This window comes from Schistocerca americana, chromosome 7 (genome assembly GCF_021461395.2).
Source record: "Schistocerca americana isolate TAMUIC-IGC-003095 chromosome 7, iqSchAmer2.1, whole genome shotgun sequence".
Lineage (NCBI taxonomy): Eukaryota > Metazoa > Arthropoda > Insecta > Orthoptera > Acrididae > Schistocerca > Schistocerca americana.
The window spans coordinates 501,338,940-501,360,945 of NC_060125.1; the positions used below are offsets into that span (position 1 = coordinate 501,338,940).

The following is a 22,006-nucleotide window of genomic DNA, read 5'->3' on the forward strand; positions in this document are numbered from 1 at the left end:
GACTCGTGTGCAATCTGGCATTGTCATGCTGAAGGAGATAGTATTCCATGTATGGATAAACTCTTCGAATTTGAAATGGCTTCTCACTCACAAACATAGTTAGGTTACACAGTGCCATGTCATACACTGCAGTTCAGAGCCCTTAGTGGCAGGTGGCTGCAAATATGTGGATGTAAAGAATAAAGATGTTTTTATTTAAAGTATGTTAATAGTTTTCACATAAAATATTCAGAGACATTACTTTTCAGCACACCCTCGTAGATGGTTAGGGACTGCAAATAATGTGTGTGAATGCAAGGGGGAATTGGTCACAGTCTTTAAACAGCTGGAAGCTGTGTTGGCTGTGGTTGACAAGCTTTATGCTACTACCCTGAGCGGCAGTGGCATTGGGGCATCTGAAGTGAATGATATTGACACCTCTGGAGCCTATAGTCACACTTGTCTGTTGATGATTTGCAGATGGTGATGGAATTGCGAATCTCGGGGCAGAAGGCAAAAATTGATATCAGCTGCATGGATGAGGTATTGCTCTCTGCTGAAAGTATGTACGAGCCAGCATGGGATACCTTGCCTGTTGGGACTGTGGTCAATCTTCCTGAGAAATGCAGGCAAGTGCAGAGGGTAGGATTGCCTGTCATTAGGAGTTACAGTGTTAGGCATGTGATGGAGACTCTAAGAGAAATACTGTGAATGTTGGAAAAGAACAGCAGTATCCACTGTGTTTGCTTCACAGGACATCTTGTCCGAGATATGGAGGAGGCTTTGCTGGCAGCTGTTGAGCTTACTTGGTGCACCTGGCTGCAAATCACGGCTCATGTTGGCAGGAATGACACCTAGTGAAAACAGCTATCCTCACTTACGGGGTGGAAACATAGCTATTGTTTTGTAGATCATTCCCAAAACCAATCGTAGTCCTCTGGTATGGACCCGAGTGGAAGGCCTAAATTAGAGGCTTGGACAGTTCTGTGATGATGTACAATGTGGATTTCTGACCTTCACTATGGGGTGAAGAAAAGTAGGACTACCCTTAATAGGTCAGGCATGCACTACACTCAGGAAGCAGCTACCAGGGTAGGGGTTCTGTAGGATAGAGAAATTCCTCCAAAGGCCCAAAAAGACATGTTCATAGTCTAGACGGGGTAGTATTCGCGAAAAGAGATTGGAGAAAAAATGTTGATATGTAGCACTTCACTGCAGAAACATATATAGAGAGGTCCAGGAAGTAGTCTCACTTATAAATGGTAACACTTCCCAGAAAGCTGCTTGAAACCAAATTTCAATAGCAATGAAATTCCAAACTCCTAAAGGAGTGTCTCCCAAAGATAGGTTAAATCCCAATGATGGAGGTGTGTTTATCGCAATAAAAAGTATGATAATATCAAGTGACATTAGCAAAGATACAGAATGTGAAATAATTTGGGTGAAGAAAAGTGTTACATGTCAGCTGGTGCATTTATAGACCCCCCTTGCCTTACCAGCAGTAGTGGTAGAACATCTGAGTGGAAATTCGAAGAATATTTCGTGTACATTTCCCTGTGTTGTTGCAGATTTAGGTGGAGATTTTAAATTGTCAGCTATAGACTGGGAGACTCAAGTGATGGGCAAAGGTAGTAGGGACAAAGAGTTGAGTGATATTGTTCTAGTGATCATAAGGCCATTATAGCATCACTGAATACAGCTGTAAATAAGAGTACAAAGAAAGGTAGGAAGATCAACAGTTGACAAATTTCAGATTACCTGATAGGTCAACACAAAAATTTTGTCGTTTGCACTGGCAATGCTAAGCATCAATGGACAAAAGTTCAAGAATATCATACAATATGCTTCATCCAGGTATGTGTCTGGCAAAATTGCAAGTGATGGAAAAGACCCACTGTGGTGTGACAACCATGTTAGAAAGCTGCTGCAAAAGCAAAGAGAGTGCCATTGCAAATTTAAGTGTAGCCAAAGCCTCACAGACAAACAAAAACTAAATGAACCCAAAGTTAATGTAATTAGGGCTAGACATCAAGCGTTCAATGAATTCAAAAGTAAAATTCTATCTACTGGCTTGGCAGAAAATAAAAAGAAATTGTTGTCTTACGTTAAATTGGTAAACAGATTGAAGCTATGTGTCCAAACACTCTGTGACGGTAATGGCATTGAAACGGAGGATAATACAGAAAGGCCAAAATGCTAAACGTCTTTTTCCAAAAATGCTTCACAGAGAAAAATTGTACTGTAGTTCCTCCTTTAAATTGTCACATAAAGAACAAAATGACAGGTCTCAGAATAAGCGCCCAATGGATAGAAAAGCAGCTGGAATTGCTCAACAGAAGGAATGCCCCGAACCTGATGGGATACCATTTCGATTCTTCACAGAGTATGGGAAAGAATCTGCCTTTCTGCTAACAGTAGTGTACCACAGGTCTTTGAAGTTATGAAACATTCCTGATGATCTTAAAAAGCACAGGTCATCGCTCTTTTCAAGAAGGATCATTGAACAGATGCACAAAACTGTAGGTCTACATCTCTGATATAAGTCTTTTTTAGGATTTTGGAACATGTTTTATGTTCACACATTATGACATTTTTCTAGACCAAAAATGTCCTCTCTAGGAATATCCATGCGTTCTGGAAACAACAATCGTGCGAAACCCAGCTCTCTGTGTTTGTCCATGAGACCCAGAATACAGGCAAGCAAGTAGATGCCATGATCCTTGACTCTAGAAGGTGTTTGATACAATTCCGCACTGCCACTTAATGTACAAAATATGAGCATATGAAATGTCAGATGAACTGTGGATTGGGTTGAAAAGTTTCTGGAAAACAGAATACTGCATATTATTCTGAACAGATCGAAGTCTTTAGCCATAAAAATGACTTCTGGTGTGCCCTAGGGAACAGTTATAGGACTTCTACTTTTCACAATAGATAGGGTGTTTTGAAAAGTGTAACTTGATTTCAAAACTCAATATTTATTGATAAAAACATACTACAAACATGAGGTAAATTGCTAAATACTCAAAAAATCTTTAAGTTTTAGCTTTGGTATTACAAATGCTTTGTGTGTCCACCAGCAGCAGCATGAACATCATCTAGACTATAGCTAAATTTGTCATAAACTTTATGCAGTGTATCTGCTTTTACAGAAGTTATGGCAGCTGTTACTCTGTTCTTCGCCTATTCTGTGTCACGAGGCTAAAGGGGAGATAAACACTCCTTCCTTGACATATGCACCAAAATAAATAAATAAATAAATAATTGCATGAGATCATGTCTGGTGATCTTGGAGGCCAAGAATGCAGGGCAGTGTCTTAGGATCCCATCTGCCCTATCCAGTATTGAGGCAGTGTGTCATTGAAAAACTGATGTATGTTGTTGTGCCAGTGTGGTTGAGCTCCATCCTGTTGGAAAATGAAGTCATCGGAGTTCTCCTGCAGTTGTGGATAAAAGCCAATTCTGCAGCATTTGAAGATACAGTTTTATATATGTAGTCTGAAGTGGAAAGTGAAAATTTGTACAAAGTCCTGGGATTGAACCCCCAGTCTCCTGCTTACTAGGCAGGTGCATTATCCCTAAGCCACCTTCGCATAGCAGTTCACTCAACTGCATGGATTACCCTGGCATGCCTCCCTCCTTGATCCAAATTCTCACTGCCACCACAGTCTGCTTTAAATTCCCCCTGCATTCTAGTTGCTGTGTTTTCCTCAAAAAAGGATTGCACGCTTTTCCATCTTTAGATGAGTGTCTTTCGTTCTTAGTTATGTCAGGAGGGTTCTAGAGTCCACATTACGTCAGTTTACTTTACTACTAACGTGAAATGTTGCTTCATCAGTGGAAATTAACTATGGTATCATCTTAAATGTTCTCTAGCTGAGCATTGCTGAAGTCAACCTGTTTCCTTTTATTAACACTAACCCAAAGAGCTTACACTAATTTTAGCCTGTATAGTTTATAGATCAAACGATGCCTTAACACTCACCTGACAGTTGTATGAGGCATTGCCAGTACTCTACTTGTGTGATGAGTAGACTTCTGTGGACTTTGCTCAAATGTTTGCCGAATTCTTTCCAGCATATCATCTGAAGTGTGAGGTTGTCCTTGACTTTTACCTTTGTGCAAACATCCTCTCTCTTCAAATTGGTGATACCAATGATGGATGTTTTTGTGTGCAGGCAGATCAATGCCAGAATGCTGATGGCAAACACACTGGATCAAAATCATTGACTAACTCTTTGTAAAATGCAGCATACAATATGCCTTTTGTTGAGTGGATGCCATTGTTCTTCTGACTGACTGTAAACTGAGACGACACATTGATTGACATCCAATGGCGATTTTCTGAAACTCCAGGCCACACCCATTCAAACAACACTTTTCCTCACCAACATGCCCTAAGTTTTGTAATTATTACTGTCCAAAATTGGGTCATTCTTTTAGAAACACACTATATGTAAATGACCTAGTGGACCACGTGAGAAGATTCCATAAGGCTTTTCATGGATTGTGCTGTTGCATACAGAGAAGTCACAACTGTAGAAAATAGTAGTGAAAAGCAGGAAGAACTACAGAGCATTGACGCTTGGTGCAGTGTGTGGCAGTTAACCCTCAATATAGGAAAATATAACATACTGCGAATACATAGATAGCCCCTTCATTGTATGATTACATGACTGCAGAACAATCACTGGAAGTAGTTACTTCCATAAAATATGGAGGAGCAGGTGCGAGGAGCAATTTAAAGTGTAACAACAACATAAAATTAATCACAGCTAAGGCAAATGCTAGACAAAGTTTTGTATGTAGAATCCTCAGGAAATGTCCATCATCAAAGGAAGTAGCCTGCAAAACACTCCTTCAGCCAATGCTTGAGTATTGTTCCTCAGTCTGAGTTAGATAGGACTGATAGAGAATATCTAAAGAAGAGTATTATGTTTAGATAAAGGATCATTTAGTGAGAGTGAAAGTATCACAGAGATGCTCAGTCAGCTCCAGTGGCAGATGCTGCAAGAAAGGCACTCTACATCACAGTATGCTCTACTGTTAAACGCATTCGGGAGGACGACGGTTCAATCCCACGTCCGGCCATCCTGCTTTAGGTTTTCCGTGATTTCCCTAAATCACTCCAGGCAAATGCCGGGATGGTTCCTCTGAAAGGGCACGGCCAACTTCCTTCCCCATCCTTCCCTAATCCGATGAGACCGATGACCACGCTGTCTGGTCTCCTTCCCCACAAACCAACCAACCAACCAATCTACTGTTAAAACACCAAGAATGTACATTCATAGATGGATCAACCAGTATATTGCTTCCTCCTACATACCTTGTGAAGAGACCAAGAAGATAGAATTAGAGAGATCTGAACCCACGTGGAACATTATCAGCATCATTCTTCCCGCTAACCAAATGTGACTGGAGCAAGAAAAGGAGGACGTGACTGTGATATGCAAAGTACCCTCTGCTAGACACTGGCTTGCAGGGTATAGATGTAGATTTTTTTTATGTGATCATTAGCCTATTTACCATTATTCTATCATGGTTTTAAGACACTTTTACAACAGTGGTTATGTTCACAGTAGTTTCAATTTGAGTGACTGTAGATACAAAATTTAGTGTAGTTTTCTATGCTTAATTTCTGTAAACAATACCCATCATTCACCTGGAGGTGAGGGTTTATTTTACTAGATATGTTGTTTGTTTAATTTAATTTTGAGCAGTCATTGCATTTCATAGCAACTGATTTGTTTCACCTCTGATGCAATGTATTTCATTCCTAATATAGCCTATATATAACGTGGCTGAAGCTTACCCGTTATGGATGTTCTAGAACCCATGGATGTGTGTTGAATATTTGTTAATTCCCATGAACTGGTTTTCCAGTCTTTCCAGGTTCAGCTTCAGATGGGGCACATGGAAATTACATCTTTGTTTCTGCAGCGTGATGTTGAGGTCTGGATCTCTGAGAAGATGATACATAAGAAAAATTGAATGCATCACTATGAGTTGTGTCAAAAAATGAATTATTCTGCTTATAATGTCAGTATGGTACCATTATTTAGTATGTGGTGTGTAGGCAATCAAAATGGAAGTTGCCAGTACCATAAAACTACAATGCTACCCTTAGTGTTGCAGTAAGTAAAAGAATTTGTTTTTCAACACAACTCACCCTCTTACTGTTAAACATTAGAGTTTTTTTTATCTGTCTGCTTGTCACAGATCCAGTGCCCAGAAATAAGACGGAAACTGTAAAGGCTCAAAAATTAGTTCATGTAAATAAACAGATATCCAAAAAGTGATTGGTTGCAGTTTTCTGTATTTATATTCGTATGTACATTTTAAGTGTTACGAAAAGATAGATTGCTACTCACTGTGAAGAAGGCCTGTTGAGTTGCAGACATGCACAATGAACAGACCGTTACACATTACAGGTTTTGGCCAAAGCCCTCTTGAGTGAAGAACAAAAATGTGCGCGTACACACACACATACACACACACACACACACACACACACACACACACACACACACAAAAGCAAGCTCACCCCATGAACACATGACCGATACCACCGACAGCTCCAACCAAAATGTGACTGTCACATGAATAGCAATCTGGAGTGGGTTTGGGAAGAGAGAAGGATAGCAGGGTATAAGTGGGTAAGTGAGGAGGGGGGGGGGGGTTAAGAGGGCTGTCTAGTGGGGCATGCAGGGACTGGATGGCAGCCTGATGACATTACCAGCCACAGTGTCTTGGGGGGGGGGGGGGAGTTTAGTTTCCATCATATGTAATTTTGAAATCTTGGCTTTTATTGTGACAGGTGTGGCAACAAGTGTGGCTAAGTGGTTAGGTGTCAGACTACATCTCCAAGGTTTCTACATTCAACCTTCAGTCACTGCTAGGATTTTCCTATCATTTTCTGCTTCTTTCACCTCTGGGAATGATTTGCGTATGTGAAAAGTGGCATGTTTCACCATAGTTCGGATACTATATTAAAGTATGGGCACCTCGATAACTGATATTTTGTTGAAAATAAACATTGTGAGATAATGTCTGTGTAACGATAAAAGTTTATTAATTATAGAAAATGAAAACAAGTAACTAACCATTGTTAATGGGAATTATTGAAAAATATTGCATTTATCCAGTTCACACTGAGAGATTCATCATACGATAGCAATTTACATGGTTTTAATTTTTTATATATATCCTGCATATTGCAAGGAACATACTTTCTCCAGTTGTGGCAGAAGTTTCATGGAGAGTTGGTGCTGTCAAAAATCACACACAAATTTTGTGCCATGTTTATTGTTCAAGTGTTTCCTATGCTGCAGAGTAATACACAAGACCGAAGTCTTTTATAAACTTCGAGACAGTTCATGGTCTTACTGTGCAATACATTGATCTGACTATGATCATTCGACATGTTCAAAACTGTTTATCAGAAAATATCAATATAACAGTGTGTGAAAATAAAAAAACTAATAAAATTGAATCATTCCTTGCAAGCAGCCATGAGTTGCCACAAGCTATAGTAACAAGGAGATCGAAGGTGGCAGGACAGCAGCTGAGATGATAAAATTGGAAGGTGATGGACAAAATAATAAAGGTTATTAAACAGATATAAAGGATAAAGAAATTGCTCAAAATTGGAAGAATGCTGTCTTAATATCAATATGCGGGAAAAACATAGATGAGAGGTGCAAAAAGCTGAAGAGGGATATCATTTCTAGATTTGGGCTACAAAGTTGTCAAAATTCCTGCTGAAGAGGGGAACATCATCTGGAAAGTAGGGTGAAAATAGAATGGATCATAATGATAGGACAACTGGTACAACACCCATCTTCAAAAAGCAAGAAGACCATAATAAGCTTTGTAGACTTAAAGACAGTGCATGAATCAATTGATAGCCTGTGATTTGTGAGGATACGGTAGAACAGAGGTTGAGACGACATTGCAAGAAAGCTTATAATTTGTATACTGGCTGATACTAAGGCAAGGGTGAGATTCAGGGTAGCATTGTCAGATTATTTTGGTTCCAGATTAGGGATAAAACACACATGGAGGACAAGGTGGACAACAGGGCAAAGATGAAATTCTGTGCTTCTGCAGACAGAATTGTAATAATCAGACAAAATAAGAGACGAAGAACTTGCCAACCTGAGCAACATAGCTGGAATAGTGAGTGAGAATAAGAATCCCATGAAACAACAAAAACTGGCTCTTCATATGTTTCAACTTCTTTACTCAACTAGTTCACATGAGTGACAGTGCAGAGAAATTCATCTACATAGTTATCGATGATCATTGGCTCCTAATGTGTAGCACTTCATTCTCTCTCTCTCTCTCTCTCTCTCTCTCTCTCTCTCTCTCTCTCTCTCTCACACACACACACACACACACACACACACACACACACACACACACACACATTTTTATCTATGTCTACCTTTCTTTCTTTATGTATGTTATGCAAAACTCAGAGTATAAACTTGAGTATTATCACACTAAAAGAGCTAAATACTACATAATTTGAGGGACTAATGTAGATAAGCATTTAAGATCTCATATCTCTCATTTTTGATGAGAAATGTGAATTGCATCATGAAATTGCATATTATGCTGTTTGTAACAAATATTTCATTTATGAGCAAGTCTTAAGAATTGATTCTTGAATTTCAACAGGCATATTGTTTGATTGCACAGTGTACAGGTGTACTGCTGGTCCATAGTGTCCAATGGGCACAGCATTTTGGCAATAAGACACGCCAGCATCATCAAATGTGCTGGCGATCTGAACTCCTGAGGGCATGCAGCTGACTTATATCCTCTCCCATTACAAGATTTTCCCTCTATGGTCATTGCTCGAGAATGCGTGTCGGCAGTTGTGAAGATGCTTATGTTGGCATGTGTGGTGGTGTTGATATAGCTGGTCTGTCTACCCTGGTCGCCCCATCATTGTGTTTACTGCACATCTTCTTAATTAGACTCAGTGTGGGTTCCCAAGCCTTGCTGAGATTATAGCCACAGTCCTGATTTATAAGATTGTCCATTGTGAGAATTTCAGTGGCTTCTGTATTGATACTGTTTCAGTATTTTGAAGTCAATGCTAAAATTGTGGTACATTCATAATCTATAGCATGATTCTTGAACAAATAATGCCTTGTGACTGCCGGCTTGTTGGAATACATTGATCGAGCATGCTGCTGGTGTTCTTGGCATCGATTTTCAATGATGTGCACAGTTTGCCCAGCATATGTTTTGCTACATGCACAGAATCTGATATACCCTAGCCTTTCACAAACTAGGTCATCTTTGATATCCCAATAATGCACGTGTTTTATTGGGGAGGCAAAAGGCCATTGTTATGCGGTGCTTTTTCTATGTACACCTGATTTTGCCTGATAGCATGCTGGTAAATAGCATAAAGGCTGTTCTCTTCCATAAGGACCACACCAAGAATATGTAGGGCCTTATAAATGATGATGCCTACAGGAAGATCAACCTGACCCACCAAGAAGGGTGAGACGAAGACCCGGGTGCTTCTCAAGAAATCAGAGTTACTAGAGGGTGTCATTAAAAACTAGCACCACAAGGACCAGTATTGCCAAGGCTTCACAGACTCCCCAAGGTTCACAAAGATTGGAGGTCACTATATCCCATTGTCGCCAACGTCAGAGCTCCTACATATTTGCTGGCAGATAGAGATACTAAGTCCCTATGTGAGTAAATGCCCACATCATATCCACAATTCTGTGGGTTTTGTAAAATGCTTCAATAACTTCAGGCTGAAGAACTCCGATGTCAGAGCAAGTTTTGATGTTGGTTTGTTATTTACTAGGTTGTCTCAACATGGATCACTAGAATTTATCGATCAGAAATTTGATGAGAAGACCTGCAACCTTTTCAGGCATGTCCTGACATCCATGTATTTTCTGTTTAATGGAGCAAATGGAGGGAGTTGCAATGGGCAGTTGACTCTTGCCAGTGGTTGCGAATCTGTGTGTAGAGCACTTTGAGGAAGAGACCCTGACATTATCCAACTGGAAACCCACCTGCTTTGTGTGTTATGTGGATGACACTTCTGTCAGGTGGCCCAATAAAATGGACAAACTTCTTGACTTCCTTGTACATCTGAACTCTCTGCAGCCGATCCTCAAATTCACTATGGAGACTGAAGGAGAAGGAAGACTACAATTCCTGGAAGTTATGATCAAGAGAAGAGATGATGGCACACTGGGCTAAGGTGTGTATCAGAAGAAAACACACACTGATCTGTGTTTGCACAGAGATAGTTGCCACCAACATGCACAAAGGAATGGGGTACTAAAAACACTAGTACATGGGGCACAGACCATCTCAGACGTAGAATGTCTGCCCCAGGAACTGTGACACATCAGAAATGTAAATGTAGGCTTCCATGGCCATTGTCACATTCAATAAAAAATTTTCCGAGTTTGTGACCACATTGTCAATATATATAAAACTACCAATGTTTCGGTCCATGTTGCAAGTGACCTCCTTCAGGGTGTTTTTGTTTACTGCTGAATGAGAAAACCTTGCTTCTGCTATACCTGCAGACAAGGCTGTTATCTAATTCTGATAGGCTGTTTAGGATGAAGCGGAGGGATGTTAGAAGTCTTTGTTGGTGTTTTTATTATTTGATTTCATTGGTGGAAACCCGATGTTTCAATTGATGTTTGCATTACTGCTTGTAATTGGTGAAAAGCGGCGAATGGAAAACCAAGCAGCAGCTGTGACATGGCATTGTTTTCCTGCTTTCTAGCATCTACGTATCTGTGACCGCTGCAGTGTCCTGTGTGGCTGTATGTGTTGCTTCAAATGAACTATCGTTCCTTAGTGCTGTTATTGCTAGCAGCCAAGATGTCGGAAGTTGGTAGCCATCTTCTCTGTTCATGTGGGCCGGTTGCTTGGCTATTTCTATTGCCTCTCTAATTTTTCTCCTGAAAGTAAGAGGCTGTTTCGCCAGTATGCGAGCTTCACCAAAATCAATCTGTTTGCCGCACTCGTGCTGGTGTTCTGCCACTGCTGACTTGGTGTGCTGTCTTAGTAGGATATATCTTTTGTTTTCAGATATCCATGTGGTGATTGGTCACCCTGTCTCGCCTACATACGCTAATGCATATTCGTATCTGATTTTGTAAACCCCAGCAACATGTATTTTGTCAATTGTATGTTTTGTTGTGTGAAGAACATCTTTTATTCTGTTGCTGCTTCAGAAAATCGGTTGATGCCTGATCGGCAGAGAATTTTGTCCACCCGTTCAGTGACACTGTGAACATAAGGTAACAGTGATGTTTTGTTTTTCTTTTGCTCTCCTCTGTTGCCCTTATTCATTGCCACCATAGCTTTATCTATTCTTTTCATTCCATAACCATTGGCACAAAAAGTGGACTTGAGGTTTGCTAGTTCACCCTTTAGGTGTTCCTCAACACTGATCCTGTGAGCCCTCTTGGTTAAAGTATGCAGGGTGGATTTCTTCTGCATAGGGAGATGATGTGAGGAGGCATGCAGGTTCCTGTCAGTACTGGTTGGCTTCCCATACACACTACGGCCCATCAGGCTTTCTGTAAACTTCCATGTCGAGGAAAACAATGCCGCGTCACAGATGCCGCCTGGTTTTCCATTCGCCGGTTTTCAGCAATTACAAGCAGTAATGCAAACACCAATCAAAACCTTGGGTTTCCACCAATGAAAAAAAAAATAAAAAATAAAAACACCAAAAAAGACTTCTAACATCCCTCCCCTTCATCCTAAACAGCCTATCAGAATTAGATAACAGCCATGTCTGCAGATATATAAGAAGCAAAGTTTTCTCATTCTGAAAAAGGTCGCTTGCAACAGGGACTGAAATATCGGTAGTTTTATATATATTGACAATGAAGTCACAAACCCAGAAAAATTTTATTGAACATCAGAATGCCAGATTAAACACGGTCTTTGCCCCACCACTACAGTACAACCTGTGGAGTCAGAGGAAATGACAGAAGAGGAGGTAACCATAGTTTTTATACCTTACACTGGCTTACTATTGCAAAAAATCTGGTGCATACTGAAAAAGCACCACATAAGAACTGTCTTCCCCCCCACCTCCCAAAAATAAAACACTGGCATCATTTGGGAATGTCAAAGTTGACCTTGGTTCATGGAAGGCCAGGGTATATCAGATTCTGTGCCAGTGGGTCATATATGAGGGTCATTCCTTGAGTCATGACAATTATGGTATATCTTGCAATAATGCAACAACACAGGAATTTCAGGATGTGCATTGAACCGGTAAGGCTGTGTGTATCTGAATGCCATCATAAAATAGGGTTCCATTACAGGAGGTAATGGCAAAGTTTGAAATGAAACACACACATTGGAACTCTCTAAATTTGTTGTGCATGAGTACAAATGGCACAAAATGAGTGCAGAATCAACTACTGTCCTTCAAAATAGTCTTCCAGTGCATCCATCATAATTGCCAATGAAGAGGATGGTGATAAATGCCATTGGCACTGCCATCAATATGTGCCACTTGTCACTGAAATGCAATGAGGATATCCACCCTGTTTGCAAAGCATCTCCCATACATTGGATTCTTCAGTTGAGTAATGAGGTCAAAGCCACATGAATTGAGGTCTGCTGAATTGGGTGGGTGGGGGAGGATTTCCCACCCCACTGCTATACAAAATTGCTGATGATGCCTGCAGTGTGGACTGTAGCATTAATGTGGAGTATTATTGCATTATCAGGCAGTGCCTTATGTTTTCAACAAAGTGTACAGCAAAAAGTTGCGGTAGTATTGGAGATTGAGAGTGTGGCCATCCCTAACAATGACAGTCATGTATTGGACAAACAATGCATACCATTGAAGATCAATGCCAAGAACACCAGCAGCACCCCAACAAGTTGGAGGTCATGGAGCACTGTGTCAGAGAATGATGCTATTGATTAAGAATGTACCAGGGTTTTATTACAGACTTCCAAATATTGGGACAGTATCATTAAAGAAGCCGTCAAAATTTGTACCAGGGATAATCTTATCGATCAGGAGTGCAACTATAATCTCAGCAAGTCTTGGGAGCCAGCAGCGTGTCTAATTAAAAAGACACTCAGCAAACACAACCTGATGATGAGGGCAGACAGAACACCTACATCAGCACTACCAGAGACACAAGTATCTCCACAACTGCTGATGCACACACTTGGGCGTGGACCATGGAGGGAACGGCTTGCAGTGGAAGGGGATGTAAGTCAGCCAAACACCCTCAGGAGTTCAGTTCATGAGGGCACCTCATGATGGTGACACGTCTGATCACAGTAGTATTGTGCCCGTTGGACACTATGGATCGGCAGTACACCAGTGGACTGTTTAATCCAGACCTTAGAAGGTAATTCAGTTTTACTTTTAGTAACTGAAACGAGAATGCAAACAAAATTTCTTTGCTTTACATCGCAGTAACAATTTAATTCTCGGCTTATAGTCAGTTATTTTTGTTGTCTCTCCTTAATTTGCATTTAGATACAACCGAGGTGCAATTCCATCAAGTATCAATATTCCATTTTCAACTGTAAATTTATCAGAAAATCAGTTACCTCCAGGGCCTGAGAACAGTATTCTTCATAGTCACAAAGGCAAGGTTATTACAGTGGTTGGATCACGTGGACCAAATGCTTCTCAGGTATAAGTTTCTATAGAACATAAGTTGCTGAGCAACTATTACTACTACTACTACTACTACTACTGCCACTAATAATAATAATAATAATAATAAAATAATAATAATAACAATAATAAAGTAAATTAGATTTTTGAAATGAAATTTTTCAAAAATACAATGTAACAGGTTGAAAGTCACACTTGAAATAATCAGAAAAAGAATAAAGATAGTTAAGAACTGTGCATCCCTTAGCAGTAACCAGCCTGCATGCAGGAATGGCTGAACTTCGCTACGATATACCGTAGACATGAAAAATTGGTGAATGGCTAACAACGGGAAAGCATACTGAACAGGAGGATGGAGCAAAAGGAAAAAGGAACAGTGATTTACAGGCCAATAACACAATATGTTCAAGTTCCAGAGATGCTTATAAAATTCATGATTACTCAAAGGAAAATGATATCGTATCAGTGCGGCAACAATGACAATTAATGAAGTAACTGTTCTGTGTAAGACCAGCTTCAAATTGAAGTTTGTGTATGGAGAACATACAGAGATGGAAAGCTAATCAGTGTTTGATTTGGATCAACTACAGAAAAGGGTCCTGACTTCAATCATGAAATGCCTGGAACCCATTATAATCAGTGACAAATAATGAATTTCACAGAAAATGTGGTGCAGTATTGAAAGGTAGAACTTTCTGTTGGGAACGAGAATTGTAAATTTATCAACACTGAGTGAGAAATCTTGCAATGTGACTCTCCCCCACCCCCCCCCCTCTCCCCGCACCCACCCTCTCCCCGCACCCCCCCCCCTCCCCGCACCCCCCCCCTCTCCGCACGCCCCCTCTCCGCACGCCCCCTCTCCGCACGCCCCCTCTCCGCACGCCCCCTCTCCGCACGCCCCCTCTCCGCACGCCCCCTCTCCGCACCCCCCCTCTCCGCACCCCCCCTCTCCGCACCCCCCTCTCCGCACCCCCCCCTCTCCGCACCCCCCCCCCCTCTCCGCACACCCCCCTCTCCGCACCCCCCCCTCTCCGCAACCCCCCCCTCTCCGCACCCCCCCTCTCCCTGCACCCCCCCTCTCCCCGCACCCCCCCTCTCCCCGCACCCCCCCTCTCCCCGCACCCCACCCCCCCTCTCCCCGAACCCCACCCCCCTCTCCCCGCACCCCACCCCCTCTCCCCCGCACCCCACCCCCCTCTCCCCCACACCCCACCCCCCTCTCCCCCGCACCCCACCCCCCTCTCCCCCGCACCCCACCCCCCTCTCCCCCGCACCCCACCCCCCTCTCCCCCGCACCCCACCCCCCTCTCCCCCGCACCCCACCCCCCTCTCCCCCGCACCCCGCCCCCCTCTCCCCCGCACCCCGCCCCCCTCTCCCCCGCACCCCGCCCCCCTCTCCCCCGCACCCCGCCCCCTCTCCCCCGCACCCCGCCCCCCTCTCCCCCGCACCCCGCCCCCTCTCCCCCGCACCCCGCCCCCCTCTCCCCCGCACCCCGCCCCCCTCTCCCCCGCACCCCGCCCCCCTCTCCCCCGCACCCCGCCCCCCTCTCCCCCGCACCCCGCCCCCCCTCTCCCCCGCACCCCGCCCCCCTCTCCCCCGCACCCCGCCACCCTCTCTCACGCACCCCGCCACCCTCTCTCACGCACCCCGCCCCCCTCTCTCACGCACCCCGCCCCCCTCTCCCCCGCACCCCGCCCCCCTCTCCGCCCGCCCCCCGCCCCCCTCTCCGCCCGCACCCCTCCCCCCTCTCCGCCCGCACCCCTCCCCCCTCTCCGCCCGCACCCCTCCCCCCTCTCCGCCCGCACCCCTCCCCCCTCTCCGCCCGCACCCCTCCCCCCTCTCCGCCCGCACCCCTCCCCCCTCTCCGCCCGCACCCTCCCCCTCCCCCTCTCCGCCCGCACCCCGCACCCCTCCCCACTCTCCGCCCGCACCCCGCACCCCTCCCCCCTCTCCGCCCGCACCCCGCACCCCTCCCCCCTCTCCGCCCGCACCCCGCACCCCTCCCCCCTCTCCGCCCGCACCCCGCACCCCTCCCCCCCTCTCCGCCCGCACCCCGCACCCCTCCCCCCTCTCCGCCCGCACCCCGCACCCCTCCCCCCTCTCCGCCCGCACCCCGCACCCCTCCCCCCTCTCCGCCCGCACCCCGCACCCCTCCCCCCCTCTCCGCCCGCACCCCGCACCCCTCCCCCCTCTCCGCCCGCACCCCGCACCCCTCCCCCCTCTCCGCCCGCACCCCGCACCCCTCCCCCCTCTCCGCCCGCACCCCGCACCCCTCCCCCCTCTCCGCCCGCACCCCGCACCCCTCCCCCCTCTCCGCCCGCACCCCGCACCCCTCCCCCCTCTCCGCCCGCACCCCGCACCCCTCCCCCCTCTCCGCCCGCACCCCGCACCCCTCTCCGCCCGCACCCCGCACCCCTCTCCGCCCGCACCCCGCACCCCTCTCCGCCCGCACCCCGCACCCCTCTCCGCCCGCACCCCTCTCCGCCCGCACCCCTCTCCGCCCGCACCCCTCTCCGCCCGCACCCCTCTCCGCCCGCACCCCTCTCCGCCCGCACCCCTCTCCGCCCGCACCCCTCTCCGCCCGCACCCCTCTCCGCCCGCACCCCTCTCCGCCCGCACCCCTCTCCGCCCGCACCCCTCTCCGCCCGCACCCCTCTCGCCCGCACCCCTCTCCCCTCTCCCCCGCACTCCCCACTCCCCCCCCCCCCCTCGCCATTCGTCTCGCCCTATTTATTAAATCCTCTGGGTAATGTGTACAGATTGTATTTACCCTAGAAATCAAGTGGCAAAGGACTTCTGCATTTTAGGCAGACAGTGGGAGAAGAAAATCATGCACTAGTAGCCTATGTGACAGAAAGTGAGGAAATTGATCTGATGGCAGTCAACACCTTGGAGTTTCTGCATGTGTAATAAATGAAGATTTGGTACTGCAAACTCACATTGACAGCTGGTGGACAGTACCATTTTTATAGATCCAGGCAAAACAAAGCAGACAATAAAAAGACTTGGTCAGGCCTAACCAATGTACCCTTGAAATACAAAACAAAACCAAATATGGCTGTCAGTAGCAAGCCATCAAAATGAGTGGTACAAAAGCCAGAATTGAGAAATCAGTAGTAGACCCAAGTGCAAACTTTGTAAGGAAGCTTGTGAAACTAGCTGTGCAATACATCACACACATGAATTAAAACCAAAGGCATGATGTGGTGCAAATTATACACTATAACTTATGCTAGAAATACCATCTGCCAATGGTGAAAACTGGTTGGTGGGATCATAAATTGGAAAAAAGTGGTTGGTTAAGGACAAGCCAAGCTACTATGTGACTTCACACTGATCAAACATGAACACAGCGCACGTCATCATAATTATGTAGAAAAGAAAAGTGCGTATCATTGACAATGCTGTCAGGTGACAATAAAATCAGTGAAAATCGATTGGAAAGCTTAAAAAATATGAAACATTTAAAATGGATTTCAGCAACTCTAGCATAAACAAGTAAATGAAGTACCAGTGGTTTTATACACTGCGTGTGCAGTTCCAAAAGATTCGTTGTTGTGATCTGCACGCATTTCAGCTTACACATCATGTAGTACTAGGCACTTGGGAAGTATTTGACTAGTGATAAAAAACATGGCGTATGATATTTGCTGTGTTAAATGCTGTGTATAATTAATGAATAATAAAGGTGATGTAACTCAGTTTTCATGGTGTAACTATGAACTTCATTTCCTTTTGTGATTTTAAAATTATGTTCTTGATCATTGTATTCCTTTTTAATTGACATTTCTAGTAACACTGCTGAAAATTACATGGCAGTAGCTGTTACTTTGAAACCCTGAAAGATATTTCTGCTGTAAATCAGGCAGTTAAATTGTAGTTTACTCATTGTTTCTTTACATTGTGTACCATTTACATCAAATGTAACTGATAAAGGTTTTCTCTGCAGTTTGGACACATGTTGGTTCAGTGTGGGTTTCCACGGGTCTGCGTCCTGCACGGAGGAGTACAGGTGTTGCGTTCTTCCAACATTTTGCTGGTTCCAGGAGCCATGTGACGGCACAACATGGCACTTGCAAAGTGCGATAGTTGCTGAATTCATGTGATACATTATTGGAGAAAGTAATCTGGCCCGTGGTATACTTGATATGTGCAGAAGAAAACTACACGATGTAATGTTCAAGGTCACAATGGTGTAACAGTTGTGAATCAAGGGATTATATGGTTCTCACTGAAATTACCAATTTAATACATGATTATTGTGAACAACAAAATACTTTGTCTTTTGAGATGGTCACAATTATTCCTTATTTTTCCATTCCATTTGTAAGCTATAAAAGAGTCTTCTAAGAGAAGCAGAGTATTCTTAATGACTGAGGTGAAAACTAGTGTATGTTTATAATTGTATATTTATTAATAGTTTCAGTTGTTGAAATAAGATTTGTATGTAGAGAGTCTTGAAAGCAAAGAAAACTGTCATATTTTTTTGGAAATTCAAAGTTTAAATGTTATATAAACTGCGGAAATTTGCATATATGCTTCAGCAAATGTTTCTGCTGATGAATTATTTATTCCCTGTTTGAAAAATGCAAGTCAGGGATATACTTGTAAATCTATTGTACATAGTTTAATTATTCTTCAGTGATTAAAAACTATGTCAGTGGTTTAAATATACTGATGGCTGTGCTTACTATGGCAGATATATTGAAGAAAAAATTAGAGTAGTTGTTAATTTCCTCTTGAAATTATTTACTTGTTATTAACATACATATGTCATTAAATATGTTTGAAAACAGATTTGTCTTTGTGTATCACAGTAGTTCTTTCTGTTGTATGTCATTTTCCTCATGTTTAAATGATATGTATAGAAATGTATGAGGTATTATGATTCAAGAGGAATGTGACAGTGGTTTTGATGAAGGCTGAAAATATGGTAAACAATAAAAAATTCTTGGGATTTGGTTCATTTTATGTAACTAAATGAAAGGCTGTTCATATGGTGCCAAATGCATTTTGCTCTTTTTATTTGTAAAGTGTCTTGAGTTGCCTGCAATACATGATGATTTGTTTCTGTGTATAACTGCAAATTTGTTATTACATTACAGATTTTTTTTTTAATTTTCTGTCTTTTACATTAGAAACAACTTACTGTAGCAAAAATTACACGAAGTTAAACTAGTACTCATTTTTACTTATGATCTGTGATCTTGTTGGTGGTGGTCCCAAGAATATAGAAGCACCTAAGGAATGATAGAAAACATTAAAAAAAGGAAATTCTTGTTATGATTATAGTTTTAGGGATAAGTTAAAATCAGGCCCCTCTCACTGCCGTTTTTTGTGTCTCTCTCCCCTTTTTCCGCCATTACCTCACTGCTCCTATCTCCTCTCTTGCTTACACTGTCTTCTTTTGCCTTTCTTTCCTGCTGCTACTGTCTCTACTATACCTTGGCAGCTCAAATATTCTGATGAGTCCAGTTGATGTTTCTCTTATTCCCATAAGCCTAAAATTTCGATTCAAAATTCATCCTCCCCTATACCTACATATTAAAGTTCACCAGTCTGGCAGGGTCCAGACTCCCCAAGCCTATGTATGGCCTCAACCCATTTGCATGTTTCATTTCTCTCTCTCTCTCTCTCTCTCTCTCTCTCTCTCTCTCTCTCTCTCTGGCACTGCCTCTTTCAGCATAAAAAAGTGTAAATATCTTTGCATACAAAAATTTTTGTTCAGGAAAGCAGAATGAGAATTGAGGCAGCTGGTTCCTCACTGTTCTGTCTCCACACAAAACGTGCCCTACCCATTGTGTTATAACAACTGCTACAGACATTTCATGTGTCTTTAATACAGTACTGTATTGTACAATTTCCTGATGGTACATGTCGTTGCTGGTCCATGACATACTTCTCATGAATGACCGTCAAGACGAGTACACCCAAAATTGAATTCAGCTACCCATTTCGTAATTGCTGACGGTGGAAGTGAAGACCTTTTAACACGGTTGGTTAATTTCAGTGTTCAAAAACAGAAGGTTTAAATACCTCCACTTACTATAATCCCACTCCTAACACAAATGGTAACATTTTTCGCCTCAGCTCTGTACCATACGTTATACCTGTACTGGAAGTATATGAAATGAAATCTCCAAATTCAGAACCAAGCTATGTTTTTCAAAACCTCATTATGTGGTGTATAACTCGCAAGCTGCTGATAATAACAGTATAAATAGTTTATTGACAAATATTTTATTTGAAAACATATTTAAAATTTATTGTTCACTTGTCTTGTTGTCCTAATTTTTATGTTCTCAAAAATGTATAACATTCCTAGAAAAACATGTTAGTTTGTGAAATATTTCAATTTTCTTGACAGTTTTTTGGAAAACCATCCTCCTCATAAAATAGAATCATAATGTCTTTGCCTAATGTGTATCTATATTCTATGCTTTTCCAGTCTTTTATGATCCGTCTATATAAATAAAAATGTAAATGTTCATTAGTTCAAAGTCGTTAATCTCTGAAAGTTTTTTACTGATTGCTTCAAAATTTTGGCGCAATGCTACATTGGAATACACGTGTTTATTCTTAAAGACATGTAATATATAAATAAATGTGTAATATGTAAAGGGGTTACCAAAAATATGAAAAAGTACATGACAAATTTACTTTGTTATTAGCTAACAGGACAGGTGAATTTATGGCTTGTGATTAGAATACTATTAGAAAATCTGAATGTGCAATAATAAACAATAAACAAAACAAGGTTCATAGTCAGAGAGGGTGAGGAGGAGATAGGTAGAGGTGTGGGAGTAAATGGACATAGAAAGCAGAAAGGAGGAGATGGACAGAGAGATGGGACAGGAGGAGATGGAGAGAGGGGGAGGAGGTGATTGGCAAAGCGAAAGAGGGAGGAGGAACAGGACAGAAAAAGGGGGCAGAAGGAGATTAGAACATGTATACAGTCCCCATACATATTAGGAACGTACCTTCCCTCTCGTTTCCATTTAACCACACTAAGCCAGAGCAACACACAGCCAGGAAGAGCTACTCTAAAATATATCGTCTTTGAATTTTAACTCTGTGCACAATTCTTATTTAAAGGAGTGCAAAGTCACAGTCACTCAACATCTAGCAGCCATCAGGTACAGATACCATTGTATAAAAGACCATAGCATGCAACATTTATCATGTAATGTTTTGTGTCAGTCAGCAATTTTTTGATGAGATCATGCTAAGTAATCAACAAATTACATAAATTGTCATTTTTGTGGAACTATTATCATGTGTTGATAAAGTGTTATTTCCACTTGTATGCGAGTTTATTGGTCTGCAAGGTGAATCATGTGAAAATTGTTATACGGCTGACCATCATCATGACAGCCAATGGTAATATACATATAGTGTCCCAAAACTAAAAATTCAGTTTCGTGAAACACACATCTATACATGTGAGGCATTAGAAATAATTAAAGATCAATGTGGCCACTGTCTATGTCAACACACATACCACCTTTCCACAGTGGAACACATTCTGTACTTGATCAGGAGTGATGCTGTAAACTGCCTCCACAGTCCGGTAACACAGCTAATGCAGGGCACTAATTTTAACGCTGTACATAAGGCCCAAAAGACACAAGCAAACACTTGGGGCTTCAAGCTGAGAGGAGTGCCATAGGTGCCCAAGTGCAAGTTTTGTGTGAAGGTGGTATCACAATTGTAGCAAAAACTGTCACAGGTGAAATTGTGTGAGGGAGGAGGGAGATGGGGGAGAAAATGATAAGTTGCTTGGGTGGAGAAATGTTCTCAAACCGGCTGTGCCTTTATGCAAGGGACTTGATATAAGCACATGCAAAGAAGTCTAAGGGTTGTGGTCAGGTGACATTGGATCCCATGTACATGATGATTCTACTGATCCATCATCCAGGAAACACAAGCTTGAGGAAATCTGAAGCAGTGAATGCAAAATGAGTACGCAATGGAATTCAGAATACACCACGCCATTTGCCGTTCCAGGGAAAGCTGAAGCATATCAAGGTAACTGGTACATGTTATTGTATTCTCTAGTAAAGACTGGATGATAAATCTTAGTCTTGGTAATCCCTAGCCATGTGCTCAGTTTAGAGTTGTTTGTCTCCAGTTCTAGCACTCGTGAAGGTTTTTCCAGCCCCAATCTGGCACTTGTGACAATTCACAAACCATTTGTGTAAAATGTGGTCTGTCTGATTGGAGATTATGTGACAGGTTTTCATTTTCCATGGCCTCCAAAAGGTCAGCACACATTTCTATATTGGTATCATAATCTTTCTCCTCAGGATGGTGCATTACCTGGATGCAGTATGCCAGACAGTGGGTTGTGAACTCTT

At 43.0% G+C, this 22,006-nt stretch overlaps 1 protein-coding gene across 2 annotated transcripts in view; it reads left to right on the top strand.

Annotated features, from left to right (window-relative positions):
- The window catches only part of LOC124622483 (TBC domain-containing protein kinase-like protein), a 71,762-nt gene extending 53,271 nt beyond the window's left edge, over nt 1–18,491 (top strand). For both annotated transcript variants that reach the window (XM_047148192.1, XM_047148193.1), the window contains exons 14-15: nt 13,505–13,664; nt 17,599–18,491. In XM_047148192.1, the coding sequence (XP_047004148.1) occupies nt 13,505–13,664; nt 17,599–17,706 (268 nt within the window). In that variant the 3' untranslated portion in view covers nt 17,707–18,491. The remainder of the gene's footprint in view (nt 1–13,504; nt 13,665–17,598) is intronic.
- The last annotated feature ends 3,515 nt before the right edge of the window (nt 18,492–22,006 follow it).